Raw genomic sequence first — 25,558 nt, 5'->3', positions numbered from 1 at the left:
TTATAACGAGTTTTCTTCAAGAAATGAGGAGGTGTAAATAGGGAATAAATTACTGAGTTTGATAGAATCTATTCATGATAGTTCTTTTTCCAGTTGGTAAAACAAAGCTGCATTTGTTTCCTTTCCCTCCTTTTTATGTAAGACATAACCTTACATCATGTGTTCCTGTGAAGGCAGTGAAAACATGCAAAGGGTAACAGGTTTGCCAAAGACGTTTATTAACTCCTTAAATTATGAAGTTTTTAGTGATCCTTTTCTACTTTATGCACTCTTTCGATAGCTACTTGCTGTTTTCAAATTCAGGGGAAAAGGTCTTTCATTCAACCTGATGTTATCTTGCAACTTCATATTTTGAATTCCCACTGATCTCCTCTCTGCATCAATAAAACATCCATTTCGTTTTACTCTCTCACTTAAGAACACTTCACTGGTTACTAATCTGTTTGCAAGGAACATGCAGAAAAAAGATCTGATAGGTTCTTTCCAGATGTCCCCATGGATTTCATAAGACTGTATGGATTTGGTAGGAGCATATTAATCTTTGTAAAATATGCACTGGTACAAGCACAACAAAAAAAGGTGCAGTGCAAAGATAACAGAGTGCTCATGCACTCTGAATTTTCTCCAAGCAATCAATGCAGATTACTGACATACTTTTTTATATTCACAGCAAGAACTTTGCTAAATTGATTTATTATTATTCCTCTGCCTTCCTAATCCTTTCTTCTGATTCAGGTTTAGCCAAATCGTCTTTGACTTTTTATATTGAAAAGCACCTTTAAATGACAAACTGCAGCATTTCAGCAGAAGCGGGCTGGGAATACAGCCACACAGGACTTCAGTTTGATATCACAGAAATGAGCGGTAATCTCGGTCCCCACGGGAAACGCTTCTCATCAAGGAAAGAAAACCAGAAAGTGTATTGTCTGGAGACCTTCTGGTTGCAGGTGTGTAAATTTGTTTTGATTTGGAAGCAGTGATTGGGAATACACCCCAGACTGTAAATAGGCACCTGGCATTAGCCGCAGGAGGCACGATGCAGGGCACGAGCCCGCAGAGCAGCTCGTGGGTAGGCGTCAGCCTTCGGACAAGCCTGCGGCCATGTAATAACCGTTCTCCTCAACAGTCTGGCAGTCTGATTTTCTCTGCGGCTGCCTCCAGAGCTGTTCGGAGGAAGTAGTGGTGAAGGCCCGGGGATGGCCAAGGAGGCGTGGGGGAGGCAGAAGCCAGTGGCCATGCTTTTGGGGAGTGAGCGTGGCAGCCCTGGGTGCGGTGGGGAGGACCCGAGGGGCTCCAGAGCGGGGTTTGTGCTCTGCGGACGGGACGGGGGCTGGGGGTAGCAGGTGCTGCCTGTGCAGAGGAAAGTAGAGGAAGAGGCTCGCTTGCAAGTGCAGAGAGACAAGATCGGGGATAATATCCAGGGAAAGCTCCACGGCCATGCTGAGCCAAAGTGAAGGAGCTGTAAATTCGGTGGGAAGTAACAAAGCAGGAGGTGCATCTTCAGAGCCAGAGCCAGAGCGGTGCTGTGTGACAGTCCCTTCAAGAAAGGACACAGGTCCCTCACCTCCTCCCCAAATGTCATGTGTGTCATGGTTTAACCCCAGCCAGCAACTAAGCACCACGCAGCCACTCACTCACTCCCCCCGCCCAGTGGGATGGGGGAGAAAATTGGGAAAAGAAGTAAAACTCGTGGGTTGAGATAAGAACAGTTTAATAGAACAGAAGAAACTAATAATAATGATAATGATAACACTAACAAGAAGACAGCAGTAATAATAAAAGGATTGGAATATACTAATGATGCACAGTGCAATTGCTCACCACCCGCCAATCGACACCCAGTTAGTCCCCGAGTGGCGATCCCCCCGCCCCAACTCCCCCCAGTTTATATACTGGGCATGAGGTGACATGGTATGGAATACACCGTTGGCCAGTTTGGGTCAGCTGTCCTGGCTGTGTCCCCTCCCAACTTCTTGTGCCCCTCCAGCTTTCTCACTGGCTAGGCATGAGAAGCTGAAAAATCCTTGACTTTAGTCTAAACAGTAGTTAGCAACAGCTGAAAACTTCAGTGTGTTATCAACATTCTTCTCATACCGAACTCAAAAACATAGCACTGTGCCAGCTACTAGGAAGACAATTAACTATCCCAGCTGAAACCAGGACAATGTGTTAACCCTGTTCTTGGCTACACAAGGATGCAATGCTGCCTGGGTCCCGACAGTCATTCACAGCCGTGCTGTGAACTGGTCTCCGCACCGCGCGGCTGCCCGGGACCAGGCTGCGCTGGGGCTGGCTTTCCTGCACACGGCTGCACTTTAGGCATTAGAGAGTTGAAACTTGCTGTAGAGTTGAGAAGCATTGCCTTTCCTTCCTACTGTTTGAGTTACCCCTCTAGAGACAGGTAGCTTAATTCATAGTAAATTGAATACATATTTGATAAATATATGTATATCCACCCAGGCTAGAAAATTAATAAAGTTACTAGAACATTAATTGCATCCTAGACTTCTTAGTCTTTGCTGGATACACCAATCATGATCATTATCAAATATGTGTAATTGTTGCCTTGATCTGTTGCCTGTCTCTCAAAATGTATTTTAGACACCTATAAACAATATGTTTTGCTTTCAGCTAGCCCACTAATTTTAGGGTCATATACATATTCACAATATAATGAAATATGCTATCTCTCTCTGCTGAATAGCGGCATATTTCAGGACTTCGGAGGAGAAGGCAGTCCTACAGAATATAGGATATACTCAGCACTGTTTAGTTTGCCCTGCTGGGTTGAGACCTTCCCACAGCATGCAGAATAATAACTCTTCCAGGAATCACAGTTCAAAGACCAGTACCCAGTTCTCAAAAGAAACTCTGCTTTCAAGAGGGGCTTTAGTTGTATTGAGAGAGGATTTGCGCACCAGCTCTCCTTCTGTTTACTATTGCTTTTGTAAAGAAGCAACAGGACTCTCTCCGAACCATTCCTCAATGAGTCTATGCTACTGACCAGGTATGTAAATGAACTTCTAGGCCATGTATGACAAAAGCACCTCATTTTTCCTGTCACTGTGATATTGTATATCTTGCTTCCCTTAGCAGTCTTCTACCAGGGTCTCTCTACAGGGATTTCCCCAAACTTTCTGCTGATACTTCCCTCACAAACATTACTTAAACCTGAATTCTGCATAGCTTTCCTTGACTTCAGTATAATATCTGTGTTTACATTGAGAGAGATTCATCACATCTAAATTTTTCCATATTAAACCCAAATGTGCTAATTATCTAGCCTAAGCTAGGCCCTCTCTACTGTTTCTGGAGGGAATGGGCAGCTCCCAAGCATCACCTGTCTTAGGGCAGGACAAGTTGTGCTCTGGAGACACCTTTTCCGCTTCGCTGACCGTTAAGAGAGCCCAGAGGCTACTTCAGATTGACACCTAGCTTTCAGGTGGCTATATTAAGGAGCAGTCCAATCATTTGTACCAGAATGTAAAAGATTTGGGACTTTCCACTTCTTTTGAAGCTTAAGGTTCACTACAGTCATTGCCTGCTCCTCTCTTCTTTAAGCTTCTTTCTTCTCCTGAAGGCTCCTATGGAAACCTGACCAAGCATACATTGTTTACAATAGCTGTGTCAAGGCCTCGTGTTATCCAAGTGCACTTTTTAGTGCAGATTAGGGACAATCAACAGAAGTATTTACAAACCACACCTGTGAATTAACCAGGGCTTTCCCCCACATTTCCATAAAATAAATGTTACTGTTTTTCTGAAGGTTGCCTAATTGGTTTAGCTTCTGTTATCCAGCCACTTGAGCTCAGTGTAATAAGCAAAGTCTTCAAGCTGAGTTGCCTTTTATAATAGAGTGGAATGAGACTTGTAAAAACTACGTTATGTTATCTCACAAAACAAAGTTAATCATGATGAAAGCAAAGCCTTCAGTCGTGCTTTTGTTGTCATCTCTAATGTGAGAATGTTGCTGAATTATTGTTTGTTTTGTAGCTAGCTAATGAAGGAGGAGAGAAGTTTTCATAATGCGCCATTTCAAAATTATAGTTTCAGGCTCTCTTATTCATCTTTCAGTTACTTTAGTCCCGGTAATTTTTTTCTTACTACGGAAAAAACCCCAATCAGTTCCTGAATAGAATCTTTGGTAGGCAAAATCCCACCATAAAGTGGAACTCTTGATTAGGAAATTGCTTTTCAGACAGACAAAATATATGAACTGTATGTTACATAGGTATCTCACAGATAATCTACCAAGTTGGAATAAGAGAGAATGCCCAGGAAACAAATTTTTTTTTCTTATGTTCCTCCAGCAAAATGAAGTAATCTGCCAAACACTTTACATAAGACATTGAAGCAAATATAAATGGTAATTTTAAAACTTTAATGGATGCATTTACTTAATAAGGTAGAAATGCCTAGAATTGTTGAGGTTAAAATACAGGCACTGAGGAGTAAACTGTCAAGAAAACAAGAGAGGCTTCGTATTTGTTTCCAATATATTGGTAAAAAAGCTTAATGTCCATTATGATAGATGATTAAACTCTCCCCAGATGACAGGACCTTCTGAGGACCTTGTACACCCCTTCACTTCTGTGGGAATTCCTTAGGAAAAGCCCTCACCAAAACTTCATCTCGTTATACATTTCTTGCAGGCTGCAGCACAAGTGCTACCTCCTGCTGCTGCCCTTGGAGGTGCATGTTTCTTCCCCATGTTTCTTCTGGTCTGACTGGGAGCGTCGGACTGCTTTTGCCCTAGCAAAGATCCTCTGAAGTAAATTGAGTTTCTCTGAAGACACATCTGCATGGATATAATATTACTGTGTCTACAGGCAGACAGGACAGGAAGGCAGCACTTACAGGGAGCTCCTGGTCATCATAGGCTTCCCTCATCTTCCCTGGTTTCTTTCTCACTCTTATCTTGGTAAGGATAGATCATCAAAATTAGGCCAGTTATATATCTTTAAGGGTTGAACAAATGAAGGACGGGCTGTAAAGCAAGTCAGAAGGACCAAAGTGTGGTACTTTTCCTTTTTGCCCTTCTGTGCGTCAGTAGGACAGGTGTGGGGGTGAGAAGCTACCTGAGGCATGCCCTGATTTTCTGCTGTTACCTCCCCAAACTCCACATCTCTTATTTCACAAATAATCATGTTTGAAAAAAAAAGTGTATAATGAGGCAGTTAGTCCAAGAATAATCAGAATAAAAATAAGAATAATTACACAGGCAATGTAATTCTCCTATTATGACCCCACCACATGCATATATATCCATAGCATCACTGAAGATAATAGATTGAGAAGAGCTTATTGCTCTGAGAAAAATAATGTTAAGAAAATAGAATACAGCAGGGCAAAAGCTTTCCTTTTCGCTTTCTTCCTACCTTTTCTCCCTTCTTCTGTTTTCTTCTTTTTTTTTCTATTTTTCTTGGTCCCTGTGTGTAAGACTTGACTTGCAGCTTCCAAGAGGTTTACTAGAACTGCCACAAGGGCATGTACTCGGCCTGCAAAATCTTGAGGCTGTAGGCAGGTAAATCAGAATAGGAAAGCTGCTGATTATCAGACTGGAAAGAGGGCAGAGGGTTGCAGTGTAAAACATTACGCTCCATTTGCATTCAGGAGCCAGATGAACAGTGCCAGAAGTTTAATTCTTCTTGCATGCCTGAGGAAGCAAAATAAAACAGGCACTGTTTCCTAAGCAGAGGTGACTCTGCAGGGCTTAGACTAATACTATTAAGGTCCAAATCAGAAAAGGTTGTTGCAGTCAGCAATATTACTGCATGACCCCCTCTGTCATGCAGCTAAGGATGCTAAGCCCAAAGTTAGCTGATTTCGTTAAACTGTAGGAACCTTACTGGATTTTGGGGAATGAAGGTACAATAGAGAAGAGAGGCCAGGAATATAAACCTAAAAAAGTGTTACCCATTTAAAATACATATGCCAGATATGGTTATGGTATGTCCAGTCATCAGAATGGACTACAGTGGACTGGTATGTGGCTGTGGCATCTCAGAGAAGAATAGTATTTTTTTATGTGAGAATGATGCTGCTGGACATTACATTTATGCTGTTCTAGGTGTATGTTTTGGTAACTCTATGGGTGTGTGCGTGTGTGTACAGACACATTGTCGTGGTTTAACCCCAGCCGGCAACTAAGTACCACGCAGCCGCTCACTCACCTCCCTCATAGTGGGATGGGGGAGAGAATCAGAAGGGTAAAAGTGAGAAAACTCGTGAGCTGAGATAAAGACAGTTTAATCGGTAAAGCAAAAGCTGCGCACGCGAGCAAAGCAAAGCAAATGAATTCCTATTCATTCACCACTCCCCATCGGCAGGCAGGTGTTCAGCCATCTCCAGGAAAGCAGGGCTCCATCACGTGTTAACGGTTACTTGGGAAGACAAAACGCCGTAATTCCGAATGTCCCCCCGTACCTTCTGCTTCCCCCAGCTTCATATGCTGAGCATGATGTCATATGGTCTGGAACATCCCTTGGGTCAGCTGGGGTCAGCTGTCCCGGCTGTGTCCCCTCCCAACTCCTTGTCCCCCCCCAGTCTACTCGCTGGTGGGGTGGGGTGAGAAGCAGAAAATGCCTTAACTCTGTGTAAGCACTGCTCAGCAATAACTAAAACATCTCTGCATTATCAACACTGTTTCCAGCACAAATCCAAAACATAACCCCATACTAGTTACTATGAAGAAAATTAACTCTATCCTGGCCAAAACCAGCACATACATAAATACTTCTCCAGTCTTACTGTGTATTTGGTTTCCTTCTTTAGAAGACTTGTAAAAATTCCCCTTTAGCTACCATTCTGATCAGGAATCAGTCAAGAGCTTATGGCTAGTGGAGCATATGTATTAGTTTTTCTATTCATGATAACTTAAGCTTTCAATGTAGATGTTTTTATATATATGTACAAGTCAATGATACACTTGCTTTGTTTATATGTTTCTTTCCTTAATCTTTGTGTCATGTCGTCTTTGTCTGCTCCACTAGAGATACAGGTGTTGGTCTTTGCTAAAAACTTCTAGAGTGCCTACGCCTCACTAGAGCTCCTCGGCATTGTTTCAGTATAAATGTGAAACAGTGAGCACTTCGTAAACCATACATTCCAACAGTGAGAATTTGCTGCAATGCTTCTCTTTTCCTCCTTTTCTTCCTACCCCTAACTACCAGCTGTAATGTCAAGAGAGCTGGCATAGCAGAATGCTGATAGATGACTGTAGCATGTATGAGTGGTACTTGTTTTGAGCTTTAAAGGTCTTTTTGTGTGTGTAACAAAACTAGTCAGAAACATCTGTAGCCTCAGAAAGATTCACTCTGTGCAGCTCAGTTGTGTTTTTTACATTTGTGTTATTTTTTTGACATTACCTTGGTGGATGGTTTTATGGTAGTTAAAGCATTTACTGACATGGAATTATACATGTTTTCTGTGCATTTATTGTTTGTGGGTGGAAGTATCCTCCATCTTGCATCTAGTGGGCAACACAAGTTCACTCTCTCATTAGTGCTCAGGACTAATAGCCTCAAAGACAGGTTTGCAGAGGGCTTTTAAGAAAGAGATAGTTAGTTCATCTGCTGTTTTCCCTCTGCAGAGAGTTTGTCCCAGAGAATTTCATTCTGGGGTCCTGCATGTCTGACCCCAGTGGCATTTGCCAGTCCCTGTGGGGCCTTTGGAGAAGAAGAGTAGAAGAGCCATGGCTGTGGTGGCTGGCCATGTCACCTCCTCCACCCCGGGGGCCAAAATTGCCTTACTGGTTACTGAGGGGATCATTCTCCCATTGGACCTGGAGGTCCTGGGTACGATAGTGTCATGGACACCCAGCACTTTAAATTTGCGTCAATGATGACAAGACCTGCCCAGGTGCACGAGCCCAAAGGGAGAAGAGGGAGAGACCAGGTGGATTGGTGTACACCTCCATCTTCTACTAGACCTTGCCTTACTGAGCATTGCTGCTTGCAATGTGGCCTTTTGAAGCGGTTTCTGCTGCATGGACAGAAATAGGTCAAATGCTGCATTCGTAAGGGAGGTGTATGCATTTATCTCCGCCTTGGGTTAGAGGTCTGTACCTACTTCTGCTGTCCTGTACTGGCTATAACAACCAAGGTAAATGCATGCACAAAAGAAATACCGCTGATAGACTTTCAATGCTCCATGCCAAAAACTGTTTGGGTTTATTTTATTTCTTCAGCAGGTCTAGAGGTCTATTAATGACTTCAGTCCTATAGGTCTGGAGGAGCTGCCTTCATCAGCATTAAGTGCAAGATCCAATTTAGAATGACGTAATGCATTAACATGCTCTCAACTTGCATCAGTGGGAAGGATTTTCCACTTTACAAGATGTGCCCTGCCAGAAGCTTCTTGGAGATGCATTTACCTAATGAAATTGATTTAGTGTCTGGCCTGTGTTGCCTGCTAATAAAACCTTTCAGACAAAATTGTGATAATAAGGTATTTTATGGCTTTCATTTATGATAAAATATGCTGGTTTATTTGCTTTATGCCATATTTATCTAAGTATATGGGGAAAAGAAGTAAAAATAAATTCTGTCCAATGGCCATATTAAAAACGAGTGATTTAGTGGACCTTGCTGAGTTTGTCACTCATGTTTTGCGTTTCAGGTCATGAGTAGAATCTGCTGATAAATAATTTCTGTGTTTAAAAGGTCTGCATGGGAAAAAAATGGAAACGATAATGTCAAGTAATTAACTTAATCCTATTAAAAACAAACCAAAACATTTTCTTTAAGTTATACCCAACTTAGGAAATATAGGAAAGATAGCCATGTGCTGAACTTTGCTGGCAGTAGACTTTGACCCCATTTGCTTTGCACTTACTTACACCAAAAAATATAAACAGGGGATCTGGCTATTCTCAGAGAATGCAAAACGAATTCTTACACTTCTGCTGAATGACACGTGCTGGCTGCTTCTTTGTATGTTTTTTTCTCCAGCTGATATTTTTAGCTTGATGCAGAGAAGAAACTGTTTAATTCCTAAGTAAGCAGCAAGGAGCACTATTTTTATGATTTAGAGTGCAGAATTGTGCCCATGGAAGTGAAGGGCCTAACTCCCACTAGTTTCATTATGGAATGGAATTGGCTGTCATGAAAAAAATGTTTTTACTCTGCACTGGTACCTTTGGCACTTGCAAAAGGTGATATTGATTTTTAAACTCTCGTATAAATATCACCTGCACCTACAAGGAAATTAGCTAATGAGTGTTCATTTTAAATTAAGTAGCATAATGTGTGAATAACTGTTCAGTAGTTGGGAGGAAGTAGCACGCTTGAGCCTTAAAAATACCATGACAATCTAGAAAGCTGTTGCGCTGCAAACAAACGCTTCAGGACAAACCAGAACTGTGAGTAAAGTGAATACATGGTCTGTTGAACACAGTAGCCACATTTTGCTTCCAGTTTTATCTCTTCCATCTCACTGAATTCGGGAGAGAGCATGGATGTCACCAGAAGTAGCACCTTCTTGCAGCCCGCTCGCCGATGCTGCCTCGCGCGTGCTTGCAGTTCCTGTCTCGCGCTCCCTGAGGTGCAAGTATTGGCATCTACCCTTATGTTTTTAGGCACCTCGTTTCATTGCCTTTGTTTTACCGATTCTCTCTCTTCTCTTCTGCCTGCTCCTTTCTGTTACATCCATGAAGCCTGTGCACCAGGGGAACATACCTGCTCCCTGTCCAAAGCCTGCCTGAGCTGGTTTCCTCACCTCCCGATGAGGCTCTTGCTGAGTTTCCTCATGGTGAGGCCAGTCCCACTCTCTTGGCCGTTCAGATCAAGCCTAACATGGATGTGTCTGTGGCCTGACGCTTAACCCATCGTTTGCATCATTTCCTGGTGATGTGCCAACAAAGGATTATAAGAGAATACAGCCAATGGGGAGGAAAACCTCAAACATGTAAGCGCTGATAAAACTGGGTTGTTAGTTGGCTGGTCCTTTTCTCTCCCTTTTCCACATGCCTCTGACACACTTGCGGGTACACCCCAAGGTGGGAAACATGTTCATGTTACCACTTGTATTTATCTTATTTTATTCATCTCTCAGCCTACCACCAGGTCTTTCTCTTTCTTGTTCAGAAGTGAGTCTGTCATGTTAACTAAGTAGCAGCTTTCTTGACAAAGTGCATAGCGTTAGCAGCTGCTAAGGCATGCTTTATTGATTGCTGTTGTTTTTTAGAAATTAAGTTTACTTCTACTGCTCCCGGCATTTAGTTGTAACTTAGATGTTTCATTTGTGAGGCAGAATTGAGGTTCATGAAAGCAAATCTTACCATACAGTTACTGGCTACTTTCTACAAGTTTATTATTCCAGAGCTCCAATGGAGGGAATCCACTTAGTCAGATGCATTGAAAAAAATAGAGGCAAGAGGTTAATTATGTTGAATTGCTTTTTCAAGTAGAATTTAACTTCAGTGGGGAGAGAGATGTTTCAGTCAATGTTGTGAGTATTGAGCTGAGGCAGAGTCTGGTCAGCAAGGCAAGTTGACCAATGAGTGCACTAAAAAAACTGATGAGCTTGGTCTTAGCTTGGAGATCATTAAGGGAACTGAGAAATCATTAAATCTAGAAATGGGACCTAATGGAAGTCGATGAGAGAACAACTATGGATATTTAATGAGCGGCACTGCATCATGTTCTCATCTCTTCAGAAATAAATAATGAGATACTTGAATTTCTCTTTGAACATCAATAAATGTAGAATGTGAAAATAGCATGGGGAAAAATAATCCTTTGGGCCATCCTCTTAGTAAGTGATTTCTACAAGCCTTAATTAATTATCGGAGTTACTTGTGAAACAAGCTTTTGCGAAACTATGGCACCATAAAATGTCTGTTTAATAGTTAGCCCCAAACCACATCTAGATTACCTTGAAACTCTGAGAGTTCATTACCCAGAATTATTAAAAAATTGCCAGTGTAATTTCATTCTGCTGAAGAACACAGGATGAATTCTGCATGAAAACAGCTATAAGCCTGAAATCCTGGTAAACAATCTTTGTTAGGAACAATGCCTTATACACTGTTGCTGTAACATACTCATTAACCTTCAGGTAGTTTGTACCTTGGAATAGGTATGTTATTGCTGCACTTCTGACTGGTTACTACACTTCTGATTACATATTTGAAAGGAAAAGCGAAATCAACAGGTCCACAACAGGGAGGAGTGTTGGAAAGGAGAGGTGGGAGGTGAACTCTGGAGCTGGAGCTACTTCAGCCAGTTTATCCCATAGGGATCCTCCTCGCACAGGCGGATCCTCAGCCCGGGCAGGAGAGCAGGGAGCAGTGGGGAAGCAGTAGAGACACGAGGGTAGTTACACCATGTAGCCTTCTGCATCCAGCTTAGCTGGGAAACTGGGCTCCCTTCATTCCCTCAGTCGCCAACAGGAAAAGAGACCAGCTTCAGCAACAGGCAACTCAAGTTGCCCATGTTACACTTACTTTGGAACATCCTGTGACAGCTATCTTGGACCAGTCTTTTGTTAGGGATCTGAGATGGCTGCACAAGCATGGAAGAGATTTGAGTTTTGAGGAGTAACATCCACAGCAGCTCTTCAAAACGTGTCTGTCTCTCACAGCACTCTCAGGTGGAAGCTTTGCATGTTGAATGATCTGTGGTGGGTTGTTTTGTTTGGTTGGTTTAAAATCTTTTCTTCTAACCTCCAAAATGTCTTTTGGGCTAGATTGTTCACATTTCTTCCTTGGCTTTATGGTAGTTCATATGATTTGATTTTTCTGTGCATCTCTGCAGAAGGGCAGCTGTAGATACAACCAGGCTTTTAAAAAGGTGCAGAGCTGTAGTTCTCTCCTAGGGAAATCTGAATTTAGATGGTTATCTACAAGAGGTGGACAGAAGAGCCGTGGCATCTTCAAACACTGACAGAAAAGACAGTGATGGGCACTTTTTCTGATCAATATGACTATAATTAAGATCCAAGAAAATATAATTCTTAAAGAAATCTTTGTGGTTGTAATTCCTTTCCCTTTCTTCTCTGACCTTAGGTAAAGAAAAGGGAAGCTGGGAAGTGACCAGTGCTGAAAGGCCAACAGGATGCTGGGTGGTTTCTGCCTCAGTCAGCCACAGCTTGATCCCACACTCGCATTTCTTTGGGTGAAGCAGATGGCAGAGTTCCTATTGAGTTAAGAGGGTCCAGGATTTTAGTAGAACTGCCCATGTTTTACACTGGAGTGAGGCATCTGGGACTCTCCCCTGTAACACTGCTGGGCACTGAGGCTTTCCTGAGCTCCAGAACTGGAAGAGAAATACTTTCCTAAAGCATCTCTGAAGGAGTAGTGTCTGGTTAGTGCTTTACTGCTAGCTGTTCAGCTCCATTCAGTTACTCCTCATTTCTGTTAACTTTTAACTTGTGTTTTCTGTTTTGTGTATGACACGGGTCAATTTTTCTGCCAAAGCTATAATGCAGTATGCCTGGGAAGTGGGGGAGTAGCAATCTGATCAGGTTGAAAGTAATCATCTATTAGTTCCTCCAAAGCTTTTTACTTTCAAGAGAGTGTTGCACATTTGCGGTGTGAGTGATTAATGTACTTTCACACTCAACAGAAAATAATAGTCTTTATAAACATGAGATGTCCTTGCTAGTATGAATAGAATTCTGCTCCCATCTCATGTAGCAACTTCTTAAGCTCTGTATTTGTGCATATTTGGGGTCTGCTTTTCTCACATGTATTGTGTGCTTTGGAGTCAGATGAAGACTGCTGAAAAAATGGCCGGTCTCCATCAGCTTTGCAGTTATGGCTGCTTTTGCTAATAGATGGGAAACAACTGTCTTCAAGGGGAGTGGGCAAAAATAACTTGACACTCGGTCCTGGTCTGTCCTTAAGACAGAGCTGAGCTTTTCTTAGCATTCCTGAAGCTGTCCCTCAGCCCTGCATCTGAGGACGCTCCCAAAAATGGTCCCTTCTCTGGGCTTTGCTGTATCGGCAAGTGAGAACACAGCGCTCAGTCCTGCAGGCGTGTGCTAGCCCCGATATAAACTGAAATATGTGCATATTTACTGGGTTATTCATTGTTTAGTAATATCAGGCATGTTGCCAACAGTTCAATAATTGCTTGATCAGACTAGGAGTTTTTAGAAGAAAATAAAGCCTTTTAATAGTATCACTATATATTTTTAGTATTCTTATATAGGAGGCTTGCGTTCCATTAGCACAAGGAACTGTTTTTAAGTATTCCCAACTCCCTGTGAGGAAGTAAATTATTGCTAATTCCTGGTCAGACAACAGTTATCTTGCCTGTGGTGCAGGTCCCCCAAAAGTATATTTGCTTTTTTTCTTGCACAAAAGCCACAGATTGCCCGAGGAGGATGTTTTGATGGGGCTCCCTGAGGGAAGAAATGCTGTCCGTACGGTTCCAGGAAGCAATAAGCACCTTCATGAAAATAACTCAAGTCCCCATCCTTAATCCCTGCCTATCCTTTTTTATCTGATGGACTCAGCGAAGGCTGGAAGATCACAGTGTGGCTGAAAACAAAAGGGAGTTAACAAGATGTGACCAGTCAATGGATAAAACAATAGGCGAAACCCTCCACGTTGTCTAGTGCGCAGGTGTCCTTCCCATGCCCAGGTAGCCATGTGGATCGCGGTGAGTTTGCTCTGCTGCTTAACGCTCGGAGGGCTGCCACGGGCGGGCGGCTCGTGCCCATCGCAGTGCAGCTGCGCCTTCCACAGCCTCAGCGAAGGGACGAAAGCCAGGTATGCCGATACTCTCTCCAGGGGGGTTGCTGCTCTTTCTCTGGTTGTCGGGGATTTTATTTCTTCTCCTCTGTGAGGATGCTTGGAGGAGAAAATATTGCATCCAGACTTTGTGTCCATTATTTTTCCAGTCGCTTTGCACTCTAGCTTTATTTGCAGAGGATTAGCTTCTGAAAACACAGTAAGCTGATTTCAGAGAAAGCTTTTGGGCATCTCCTCTGTGAGAACAGAAGTGACATAATTACTGCCGGTGCAATGGCAAAAAGGGAATAACATTTATAAAACATCTTCTTTTTCTTTACCTTTATGCTGAAAATGCTAGTTTTAAAAGGCTTTATTCTGCTCTGCTGGTTTGTTTCTGAAGTGTAACTAGATTTGGTTCATGTTGTGGAACCAAAAAGTGCAATTCCATTTACTTAAAAAATCCTTCAGTTGGAGATTTTAGGCAAAGCGATAGACTCTAGATGAGAATGAACCAAAAAAAAAAAAAAGATAATAATAATAATAATAATAAAATAAAATAAGATAATTTTCAGACTGGAAACTTTCAGTTAAAAAAGAAGACAGGACCAGAAGGACATCCATTTTTGAATGCAATGCCATTTTACAGACATTTCTCTGGATGACTGTAATAAAAAGTCTTTCTGAAGGATAATCATAAAGTAATGATCTGACTTAATGAAATACAGGCTACAGTTTTATAAGGTGATGTTCACAGTAGAGGAAGTTTTGTGACAGAGATACAGTATTTGCAAAATCCTTTGGAAGAATTTTTTTCTAGACAAGACCACAGTACTGAAATGAAAGGCTCTCCCCTATATTTTGGATCCCCATTAAATAGATCTGATTTCTTATCTCTTTTATGGTGCTATAGATTTCATACCAGAAACTTTCTCAGTAAGAAGCGGGGTAGAGAGACAAGTAGTCTGCAATTGCTAAAAGGGAGTGCAATAGCGGGAGAGCCAATTATTGCTCCATAAATGTCACAGTTCCCATGGGAATTTTCTCTCAGTGACTGGGAAAAGCTATAGTGTGTTTTGGTGAGATACATAATGAAGCAAATATCCATTAGTCCCTTAAGGAGCATAATGTCACCTTTTTTCCTGCATTATGATTCATATTTCTCACTAGTAGAAGGAGATTATCCCATAGATTAAATGTTTAGTGCTCACTGACATAGTTTAGGGACACTATGAGAAGTACAGTTTTACTGCCATAGTGTCTCTGTTATCAAATGTTTTGTGTCATGCCTACACACAAAAAAATGTTTCATTGAAAGAGGATTTCTGGATTTTTCTTATTTGATAGATTTTTCTCATTTGATAGATTTTTCTATTCCTCAAAAAATCAACTTTCAGCTGAGGGTGGGCAGGATTTAATGCCACAATAAAAGTGCTGGGTGAGAGTAATGTACTATGATTTGATTATAAATTAACAATTTAACTGTAGGTTCAAATAACATTTAACTCCAGGAAACTTGCATGAGCAATTCTGCGATGTTATTTGTTTTTGTTGATAGTAGAGGAATAATTGCTTTCAGCCAAACCCAATCTGGTTTTGGCAGCTTTCTAATATTCTGTTTATCAGCCAGGCAGTGTGATAAGAAAATGTTACTTGACTGATCACATTACATTTCTTACCGTATCTTGTTTAGCATGTGGAGTGGGACATGCCTATCTAACCACTTACCTTTTGCAAGGTGGCTTTGTATTTTGTTAAGAACTTGCCTTTCTCTCTTTGCTGATAGGCAAATTAAAGTGCAGTCTGAGAGACCTATTTTGCCTCCCTTCATTCCTCATGGCTACCTACAATCCCACATCTTGGCAAAGTCAAAGAAGTCACAATTTTTTGTACAAAGGCTGTGAAAATACAGCATCGGGTTTTCGTGATTTGACCTCTAGAGATTAGAAATGGGAAGGAATGATTTGGACACATAAATCTGCCTTGCTTTTAGTATAGCATTTTCCAAAGAGTTAATTTTCTGCACTTTCACTTTCATAACTGTATATGCCTGCGGTGCAGTGACTGCTACCATCTATACACACCTTCCAGACTATTTCATAGTAAAGCAGAGCTTGCTGTAGTGTATGCTGTTGTTAGTTGACTTTCTTATTCTCATTTCACGAACCAAAGATCTTGTGCTGTATTTAATCTGTATTACTTCCTGCCATCCCACACATCAGTAAGGCTTCTTTTCAAATGTCTTTTATTGTTCAGTTTATGGATCCTTTCATTTTAACATGCACTAGAGTCCTCTGTTGTGCATGAATGTTATCACTGCTGTCTATCATAAGTACTCAAAACAAAATTGAAAGAAAAAAAAAGCAGGAACACTACATGGGCCAGACTCAGACTCACACCACTCCACGAGAGGCACAACACTGCAATCTCTGCAGTCAAGAGGTACACGTGAATTGCTGCAAGTTGATGCACGTATGGTTATGATGTAGAGATCAGCAGCAAGTAAAAAAAGACAAGAAGAAATCTTGTGAAAAAAGAAAGGCAGATCAAAATCTTGCATTAAAATAAAGTTTCAAAACTTTTTCAAAATACAAGAAAGTGACATATGTGTTTGTGTTTCCCCACCAGGACAGTGCTGTGTAATGACCCGGAGATGACCCTCACTCCTGTGAACATCCCTGTAGATACATCCAAGCTTCGGATAGAAAAGACAGCCATCCGCAGGGTGCCAGGAGAGGCTTTCCATGGACTCCACAACCTGGAGTACCTCTGGATGCCCTATAACTCCCTGGCCAGCCTCAGTGGGATCACCTTCAAGGGCCTTCGTCGCTTGCAGGAGCTGAGGCTGGATGGGAACGACTTAATATCATTCCCCTGGGAAACCCTGGCTGACATGCCACAGCTAAGGCTTCTGGATTTACACAACAATGAACTTACCTCGATCCCTCCAGATGCTGCTCGTTATGTCAAGAATATCACATACCTGGACCTGTCTAGCAATAAGCTGATGACTCTTCCTCAGGCTCTTATTGCCACCTGGGCCAACCTCCAGGCCGTTCCTTACTTCCCCAACGATAACTCCAAGATCATCCTAGGTAAGAGAAGTGCCTGTCATTTTGCAGGGGGCACAAATGTCAAGAGCTCCGCATCTTATTGCAGCATTTTCACCCACTGTGGTTACCACAGCAAGTACACTGCTGAGTACAATTTAATACCCCATATAAAGTGTGCAGATTCATTTACACATTAACAAACTCACCTCAGGCTCCCCACACCTGGCTTATTACACCATAAACTTCATCACTTGCTTGAATTTTTGTAACAGAAAACTGGTGACTCTTGCTCAAGGCCTTTTTATTTATTGACACTGCCATTTCTGACAGAAATACAAGTACGATTAGAGCTCCACATCATTCATGTGCTTTTTTCTAATAACAGTTACTATGGAATCGATCCATTTTAAGCAGTATTAAATAAAAAGGTGTATATTTATTATGTCCAAATTAAAGAGAAATAAAGCTATCACTGAGCATAAAATCTGGGTCAGGACTGCCAGTTTGTCTCTTCCCAGAGCCTTGTTTATCTGTTCACACAGAATTAAACCCTAGTCTCCCCAAAGCCACCAAGATAGTGCTGCCTTCAAGGGAAGTTATAAAGTTACAAGAATCCATCTTTTGGTGCCAATTCTGGGCTTCTCAGAAGTATGACTTTGGGGCAATTGTCTATTTTTGTGTCAGAGGGCATATTACAAATGACTGTCTTGAATCCTCAGTTGCTGTATCCCCAGATGAGGTTTCAAGCACATTTACTAGTTCAGGGGATTACTACTTAGCGTTTTATAGCCATCGTCACTGGTTCAAATCCACGGCGGGCTGATGATGGTTCAGAGTTGTTGCCATCTGCTGTCTTCACTTGCTATGAGCTGACCCAGCTCCACTGACTGTGTTTGATCTGCGGGGTGTGTGCATCTGCGTGTACTGCCTCTACAGCCATGGATGGGAATTCAGGCACTTGCTGATAATCTCATCAGAGACATTGCAAGTTTTCTCTCACTCTGGGAAGTACCTGCTGCTCTTCGCTGGATAAATTTAGGGGGGTAAAGTTTTTAAAACCAGATTGCAGTGGAAAGAGACACAAGACTTTAAAAATACTCAAATTGCCACCTACAAAGCTTTTAGTGTCCTTAGCAGATGTTGTTTAAGGTTTCATTAGCATCAGGAGAGGAGCAGGTGTTTCATCTTCTTGCTTTGCCAGATGCGGTATCAAGTTCTTTAAGCCAAAGCTGGCTGTTTGGGATTGCCCATTTCATTTGTGGCATGACAAGACACTGCCTAGATCATACTCTTCGTTTATTTTTTAGAGTCAAGTTACATGTAAAAATGTCATTCCATTCAATATAGATTAGGAGAGTATTTTGTTGAGAACAGATCATGCCTCGATGCTTATGGCCAACCTGAGTGTTTGCATAGCCAGCTGTGCACAGGTTGCTTGTGCCAGGATCCTAAAAAATTTATGTAGGCAAATGAGTATGATGCTAAGATTAATATGGTAATGTATAAACGCTCCAGCTCCTAGGTCCTATCCTGTTGACACCCATAGGGACCAGGTATATGAAATGCATGTCCCTCGCAGGAGCAGAATAGGAGAACACAGCTGCATGTTTCTGTTTCACTCTGCTCATGACTGTTTCTCATGGAGGCATAAAAAAATCCATGAATAATAAAGAGTCACCTCAGTCCCTTCCTTTGTCTACAGTGCATCATTGTGACTCCTCTTCAGAGCCCTTGCTTGTAGACTATTTCAAGAAGGGGTACTTCCAGCGGTAGCTTGCTAGCTGATAGTGTGTGCCAAGGCTGCAAGCATTTGCACGTGAGGATTGCCCATGTGAGCCCACAGGACTGTGCTGTGCGGGGCAGCAAAGGGCTCCCTGCGTCTTTGGGGGTGCTGTGGCATCAGCTGCGGCTGGGGCGCCTGCCAGGGAATCTGGAACAAATTGTTATCTAGTGCATGAAGTCAGAAGTAAGCTGCTAGCAAAAAATGCCATAAACCAACAAAGCCAAGCTGCACTTTCATTCTTTATTTAGTCCCCTTAACTTTAATACATTAATTTGTAAGAAGTGCCCTCCCGCCAAGGCCCACCACTTTCCAATCCTCTTCCAAGCCCAGGGAAGATGGTATGCAATGGTCTCGGAAGAGATTTTTCAGCAGAATCTTTGAAACAGTTTAGCTGAGACCTCAGGGGCTTTTGATCAACCCTCTGTTTCTGTTGACTCTAGCAAATTCAAGCAGCCCCTTGATGCTCACGGAGCCTTGTGATGCACCCTCTGTGCCTGTGTCAAAACTTGGTTCTTGCCAGAAAGCTGCTGCTTGCATGACTACTGCTGCAGCGTGCCAGGGGCCAGCAAGAGTGGGCACCGTCGGGTGGGCAGCTGTCCTTTCCTCCTGCCAGGAATCGAGGGAGTATTGGTACTTTACTTTCAGGCAGTTGCCAGCCCCAAGCCATGTCCTTGGGCTGCCTGTGGAAAAGAGGAGGTGAAGCCCCCTTGGAGGGAGCGGAGCTCACTCCTGTGGCAGGCGGGAGGCCTGGGACACCGTGCTCCTGGCTTAGGCTTCAAATGCGTGCCTGGGGTTACACCGTTTAAATATCCCTAGTGCCAATTCCGCTAGCTAAAGTCATTAGAGACCGTAAACTGTCCATAGGACAGGTGAATGTGAATATTTGTAAGTAGGATGGCACAGATTTAATCAAAATGCAGCAACTTCTGTTCATGGATATGCATTGCTCTAGTTCCAATTCTGCCTTTTCAGTACCATCTTCACAGGACTATTGTTAATAGAGTAATGTCTCATTTTTTTCAGCTTTTGAGTTCAATAGGTGCACACTGGGATAGCAGAAAGAAGAAAAGGAGAAACATTCTGGGACTGAAACAGGAGTGTGTTCTTCAATATACTCCTTTCTATGTGTATATTCTTAATATAGTTATTGTCTGTTTATGTTCTTTTATATACCATAACATGTATATTATACAATTTAATCCTTAAAACAGTTCTTTCCTCTTATCAAGTGTAAATTAGCATTTCAGGAAAAACAACTGATTACTAAAATAATGAAAATAATAACTTAGAATTACAGGGGTGGAAGAGAACTCTTACAGTCAAGTGGGATCACCTATACCTATTGCAAACCTGACAGTTGGCACGACAATCTAGCTAATATTTTAGTAATTCTTCAGTGAGAAGAATTTCCTGGCTTGTCTAAGGAGGAGACTCCGTAGTCTTTTTATACCAAAAAAAATCCACACCCCAAACCAAACCAACCCTCCCCCATGGCTACTTGTTTTTTCCACCCTGAAACCAAATGTGTTTACAATAACTTCTTTGTTTTGCTTCTTTACGTGCATAAATAGCGATGTTTCCATGATATGAATAATCCTGCTTTGGACTTATAGAATATGATTTCAGTTCCAGATTTTGAGATACTTTAGCAAGCCATATTTATTCCCTTCTACTAACAGGCAACTATGGGATCCATCAAGCTCAGCCAACAGCAGTGGGGCAGGACAGCCTCCCCCCTGCCATATCCCTGCATATGCACTGGCAGTCCTTGCAGGGCAGATTAGGAGCCTATTACAGTTTGTCCTGCTGAAAAATAGAAACAAAAGTAGCAGAAACAAAAGGTGCTGTTGGAGTGACTTAGTGCTCTGATTTATTTTGACAGGCTTGCAAGACAATCCTTGGGTTTGTGACTGCAGTCTGTATGAAATGGTCCATTTCCTAAATTTCCAGTCTCCTAACATAGCATTCATTGAGCCCAGGCTGAAATGCTTCACCCCCCGGAGCCTTGCAGGAGTCCTCTTCAGCCAAGTCGAGCTAAGGAAGTGTCAAAGCCCCGTTGTACATACGTCCGTAGCCAAAGTAAAGACCATCCTGGGCAGCACTGTGCTACTGCGATGTGGAACGACGGGGGTGCCCATTCCTGAGCTCAGCTGGAGAAGAGCTGATGGTGCTCAACTAAACGGCACAGGTGGGTTTGGTTTAAGCTTTTCTCGTACACGTGGAATGAGTGAGGGAGACCTGCATCTTTATTGTCTACAGACTGTTCAGCAAATGGAAGCTTCTATGACAATAGATCCTTCCCACTGATAAAAGACACCCAAAACAGAAAGTAAGCAGGGCGAAATTAAGATTCACTATAATTCACAATAGTATCATGTATAATTCACTACTGAATTGTGATTTTCTATAGACTATAAAATTACTTACATGTTGATGTAAATATCATCAGATAAATGTATACTATCATGTGTAAAAAGTTGGTTTTGCTTTGTTTCATAACAACTGTGGCAGTGAGACAAGTCAAGGGGTTTTCTGCAAATATGTTGGAGCTGAAGAAATGAAATATGTCCAGCTGTAGCAAGAGGCTGCTTTAATGTAATTAGTTAGCTATTCAGTCACTGAAAAGGCTTCCCACTGAATTATTTTATGGGTTTTTGAGACTAATGATGAGCCACCATTAATTGGTTAGTAAACGTCTCTGGCAGAGAGATGCCTGATGTGAATTCAACTGGGATTCAAATCTGCTGTGGCAAAGAAAGAAAAGGTGGCAAACACGCAACATTACTGATACATTAAAAGAGAAAAAAGCCACTAAACTGCTGGAGGATACAATACTTCAGTGACAATGCTTCCAAGAAATGGTTTCTTTCTAATGGATTGACAAGGACTCTTGGGAAAATGCTCTGTGGGAGAAATACTGACCAGGTCCCTCTTCTGTGCTCACCCCTTTTGTGGGGGGAAGCCTTCAAACAGCCACTGTTTTTGTGACCGATCATGTTTTAATTTCCATTTACAAGAATAGTTGGACCTAAAATTGCAATGTTGGTCCTTTAATGTGTGGGCAATTTAGAGAAGAAACCTTTGCTGCACTCAAGGCAATCGTCCTTAGCTTTTTGCCCTAGAGGTTTTAGCTCAGCACCTGAACCTTCATCCCTCCAACCTCCCCCGAATGCTACTGTATCCTAGGCCTGGCCCTGGCTTTCAAAGAGGGTCTAAACTCATCAGATAAATCGCTAAGCATGGGGTCTGAGCTTCAAAGGGTTACAGGGCTCCTCGGTGCACAGGAACAGGGGAGAGAGCATTTTTCTTTCACAGCAGTAGAACCACTTGTAATAAATATCCTTTTTTTGGGATCTGCACAAGTCATTGCCCTGTTGTGCATGATGTGCAGGATGTTGCAGAGCTGCTCCTCATAATGACAATGTCTACCCATCATGCTGCGAACATCCCTCCTACACTTGAAAGAGAGCCACAACAAAAAACCAAAACAGAGAATGCTTTCCTGAAAGCGTATGTTGAGTTTACTTTGAGCTACAACTGAGAATGATGTATTTTGTGCCCCATTAAATCAGACTTTAGCACCTTTCAATACAAAGTTGGCTGAAAATACACATTATTTCTCAACAATGGCAGCTTCTGTGCCAATGCTATATGACTGTTTGAAATGTTGGTGTTCTGAATAGAAAGGAGTGAGAAACAGCCCACAGTTTGTATGTATGGGGAAGTGCTGTAGGAAGACCAGTAGCTTTATGTTTTTTAATATACCCATTCAGTAAATAATTAAATTGAAAAAGTAACTTCTGCTGCCATTGTATTTCACTGCCATTGGAATGTGCCCTGGTTGCCAAGGCTGGATCCTGGCTCCAGGAGGGCTTGGCAGAAGTTTGCATCCTGTCTTACCTTTGCTTTTCAGACATCTTCCTGGTTTACCTTTCAATGGGAAAGGGCAGAGATAGTATGTGCTCATCCTAAGGAGGCTGGTTAAATAACAAAGGTGCTTTACCCTTCTGCATGACGCCAGCTCTTTTTTTCTGCACAAATAGAAAACAGCAAAAAAAGCTAGTGTTAGCCTCCTGGTAAACCAAGTGAGAAAATCAACACTCAGCTGTGTACATATTTTTCAGTAGTAACTGATCAGACTTCCCCGTGTTTGGCTCAATATAAAAACCTGCACTAATTTAGCAGTAAAAGGGATATTATTTTTCAGCTATTTTTCTCCGTATACTCTAGACTAGTCTATATATGGTTTTTAGAAGAAGATCTCCACTGTTTGTATTTTCTGTGACTCAGAGTACTGCATCTAATGTTCAAATACATTGTGTTACCGCCTACTCCTTCCACTCTTTTAAGTATTGTAGCTACCTAAGAGCTTTTAAGCTTTTTTTTTTCTTTTAATGGAAGAACCGTTACTGTTTTGTTTTCAAACTGTACGTCACTTTAGAGGAAATAGCATCAAATGCTTCACGTATATTCAGTCTGAAGCAGTGTAAATCACAACATAAACTGATTTTAGTGTTACTGTCCTTTTCTTGGATTTACTTTGATTTTGTAATGTTCTTGATGGCAAAAAGAAATGATGATTCTACTGTATTGAGAGACATTTGGCTAATTAAATCTTAATATTTTACAAAACATGTTATTGATTCTATTGATTATTGCCATTTATTTTACGTTTTTCCTTCCCTGCAGTTCACCAAGAGATTTCCAGTGATGGCATGAGCTGGTCTATTCTAGGCCTGCCTGTAGTCTCTTATCTCGACTCTGGAGAGTACATATGTAAAGCAAAGAATTTTCTGGGGGCAACAGAGGCGTTCATATCTCTCATCATCACAGACTCAGAAAGCACAGATGACCCCAACTCTAATGCCAAAGGCGCATGGAGCGGGAAGGCGAGTGGGATGGAGGCAGCTGCCTACAATGACAAGCTAGTGGCAAGGTACATTATCACCACCTCCACCGTGCCTACCCTGGGGTCTGGAGTGGGCACCGGAGAGGGCCTCCTCCTCCCAGATGTGGCCCAAGATAGCAACCCCAGAAACCTGCTGGTGAGCCCGCCTACCGGTCAGCAGGAGCCGGAGCGAATGGTGAGGTCCGTCAGGGTGATAGGAGACACCGACCAGAGCATCACCCTGGCCTGGAAGGCACCTCTGGCAAAGAACACAACAGTGTTCAGTGTCCTCTACGCTGTCTTTGGAGAGAGAGACATGCGGCGGATCAATGTGGAGCCAGGGAAGACCAAGGTCACCATTTATGGGCTGCTGCCAAAGACCAAATACATCATGTGTGTCTGCGTGAAAGGGCTGATCCCCAGGAAGGAGCAATGCATCATATTTTCCACAGACGAAGTTGCCAGCGCAGGAGGGACCCAGAAGCTCATCAATGTGGTTGTCATCAGTGTGGCCTGTGTCATTGCTGTTCCTCTGACGCTGGTGGTCTGCTGTGGAGCACTGAAAAGGCGCTGCAAAAAATGCTTTGTGCGGAAACCCAAGGAAATTCAGGAGTCCTACGTCACCTTTGAAAGCCTGTCTCCTGGGGCCAAGGTGAAAGGCGTGGAAGGAGAATACTTGACTAGACATACCCCCGATGAGTCGAACAGGCTGCTGTCTGCCCGATCCAGCGTGGACTCAGAAGCAATACCAAAGGTAGAGGGGCAACCTAATGAATACTTTTGCTGAAAGTAACTAGGCTGATTGTTGGCTTGCTAGGTGGAAAGCACGTCGCTGTGTACACGACTCTGCTCCAGCACGGCAGGCTACCTTGTCAATGCTTCTGTCTCCGACATGTTCTGGAGGAGGATGCAAGAGGGTAGATGGTGCCCAAGCTTTACAGAAACATGTTGCTCATCCCACTTGGGGTTTGCTGTTTTGTAACCGATCAAAAGCTTTTGTGATAATGGCCTCATTCTCCTGGACCACTTTTATTTTTGTAAAATGAAGCATGCACACTGAGTGTGAGGACATTAAGCAACATTTCTGAGCGTGCTCTGCTTGGTGTTGTTTAGTACCTGCTCTGCAATATGCTAAGTATTTTATTCTCAGCTCTTTTGATGTTCTTTTGGTTGACAAACAGGGGAGTGTTTATTAATTTTAATATAAATATCTATGAAGGTGAGGATTGAGAGCCTCACCTTTTACATCCCCCTTGTTCGCATGAAACATGCAGCTTGATGCTTAATAGATCACTAAACACAGAGGTACATCAACCCTTTCTACTACGTCCAACATAATGACAGCTCTATGCTCTGAATTCAGAGAAACGTGCAAAGGAGATAGATAGAAATCAAGAGACAAAACCCAGTCCACTCCTAAGAATACATAATAGAGAGTGTTTTGTGATTGCATTTTGGCCCTAAACACTATTCTTAAGATTTTCTTGAACAGGTCTTTCAGTATCAGTCCTAGCTGGCATTTTCTAGCTGTATTGTAATTAGTAGAGTATGTTTTACATCAGCTGTGCTAGTTAAAATCATACAATAGCCTACTCTGCAAGTTGTGTGTGGCATTGTAATGCTTTGTAATCATACTGAAAAACCCACATTAGACAGTTCTGCAAAAATCTCCCAGACCAGCCCTGTCATTGCTGCCGGCTCTCCTGACAAAACTGGTGGTGAAGACCAGAGGGCTCAGCCAGGCACTTGTGGCTTGGTCATGAAAATACCTTGCTCTGTGCAGAGCAGGGGTATGCGATGCGGTCAGGCACACATCAGCCATACTTCCACCATGGCATCAGTGGTGGCAGAGGCTCAGTGTGGACTTTTGGGTTTCAAGCATTTTACAAGTTCAAGAACCCTGAAAAAACCTGTCTAATATTCATCTAAATGTACTTTCATAGCCAGGGTGAGCTAATCAGTTATTTAAGTCCTGCAGCTTCACTGGAACTTGGATCTGAGTGCTTAACACAAAGCACTTCCCAGCGCTCTAATTTTCCACTCCAGTCTCTCATGTAGTAATACTGTATATAAAGTTTTTCTCTTTGTAATAAATATTCTTCATGAAGAAAATTATATATGTTCTGCCAAATATTGAATGGGAGGGATCCAGCCAA

The 25,558-nt window shown here is 42.4% G+C and overlaps 1 protein-coding gene across 1 annotated transcript; it reads left to right on the top strand.

Moving 5' to 3' along the window:
• The first annotated feature begins 13,372 nt into the window (after positions 1-13,372).
• Positions 13,373-25,304, top strand: LRIT1 (leucine rich repeat, Ig-like and transmembrane domains 1). Its single transcript, XM_030030354.1, has 4 exons — positions 13,373-13,717; positions 16,307-16,773; positions 20,397-20,702; positions 23,204-25,304. The coding sequence occupies exons 1-4, from the start codon at positions 13,596-13,598 to the stop codon at positions 24,187-24,189; spliced, it is 1,881 nt and encodes a 626-aa protein (XP_029886214.1). The 5' UTR covers positions 13,373-13,595; the 3' UTR covers positions 24,190-25,304.
• Positions 25,305-25,558: the final 254 nt, after the last annotated feature.

The sequence above is a fragment of the Aquila chrysaetos genome, chromosome 11 (genome assembly GCF_900496995.4).
Source record: "Aquila chrysaetos chrysaetos chromosome 11, bAquChr1.4, whole genome shotgun sequence".
NCBI lineage: Eukaryota > Metazoa > Chordata > Aves > Accipitriformes > Accipitridae > Aquila > Aquila chrysaetos.
This window is presented reverse-complemented; position numbering and strand designations above follow the sequence as displayed.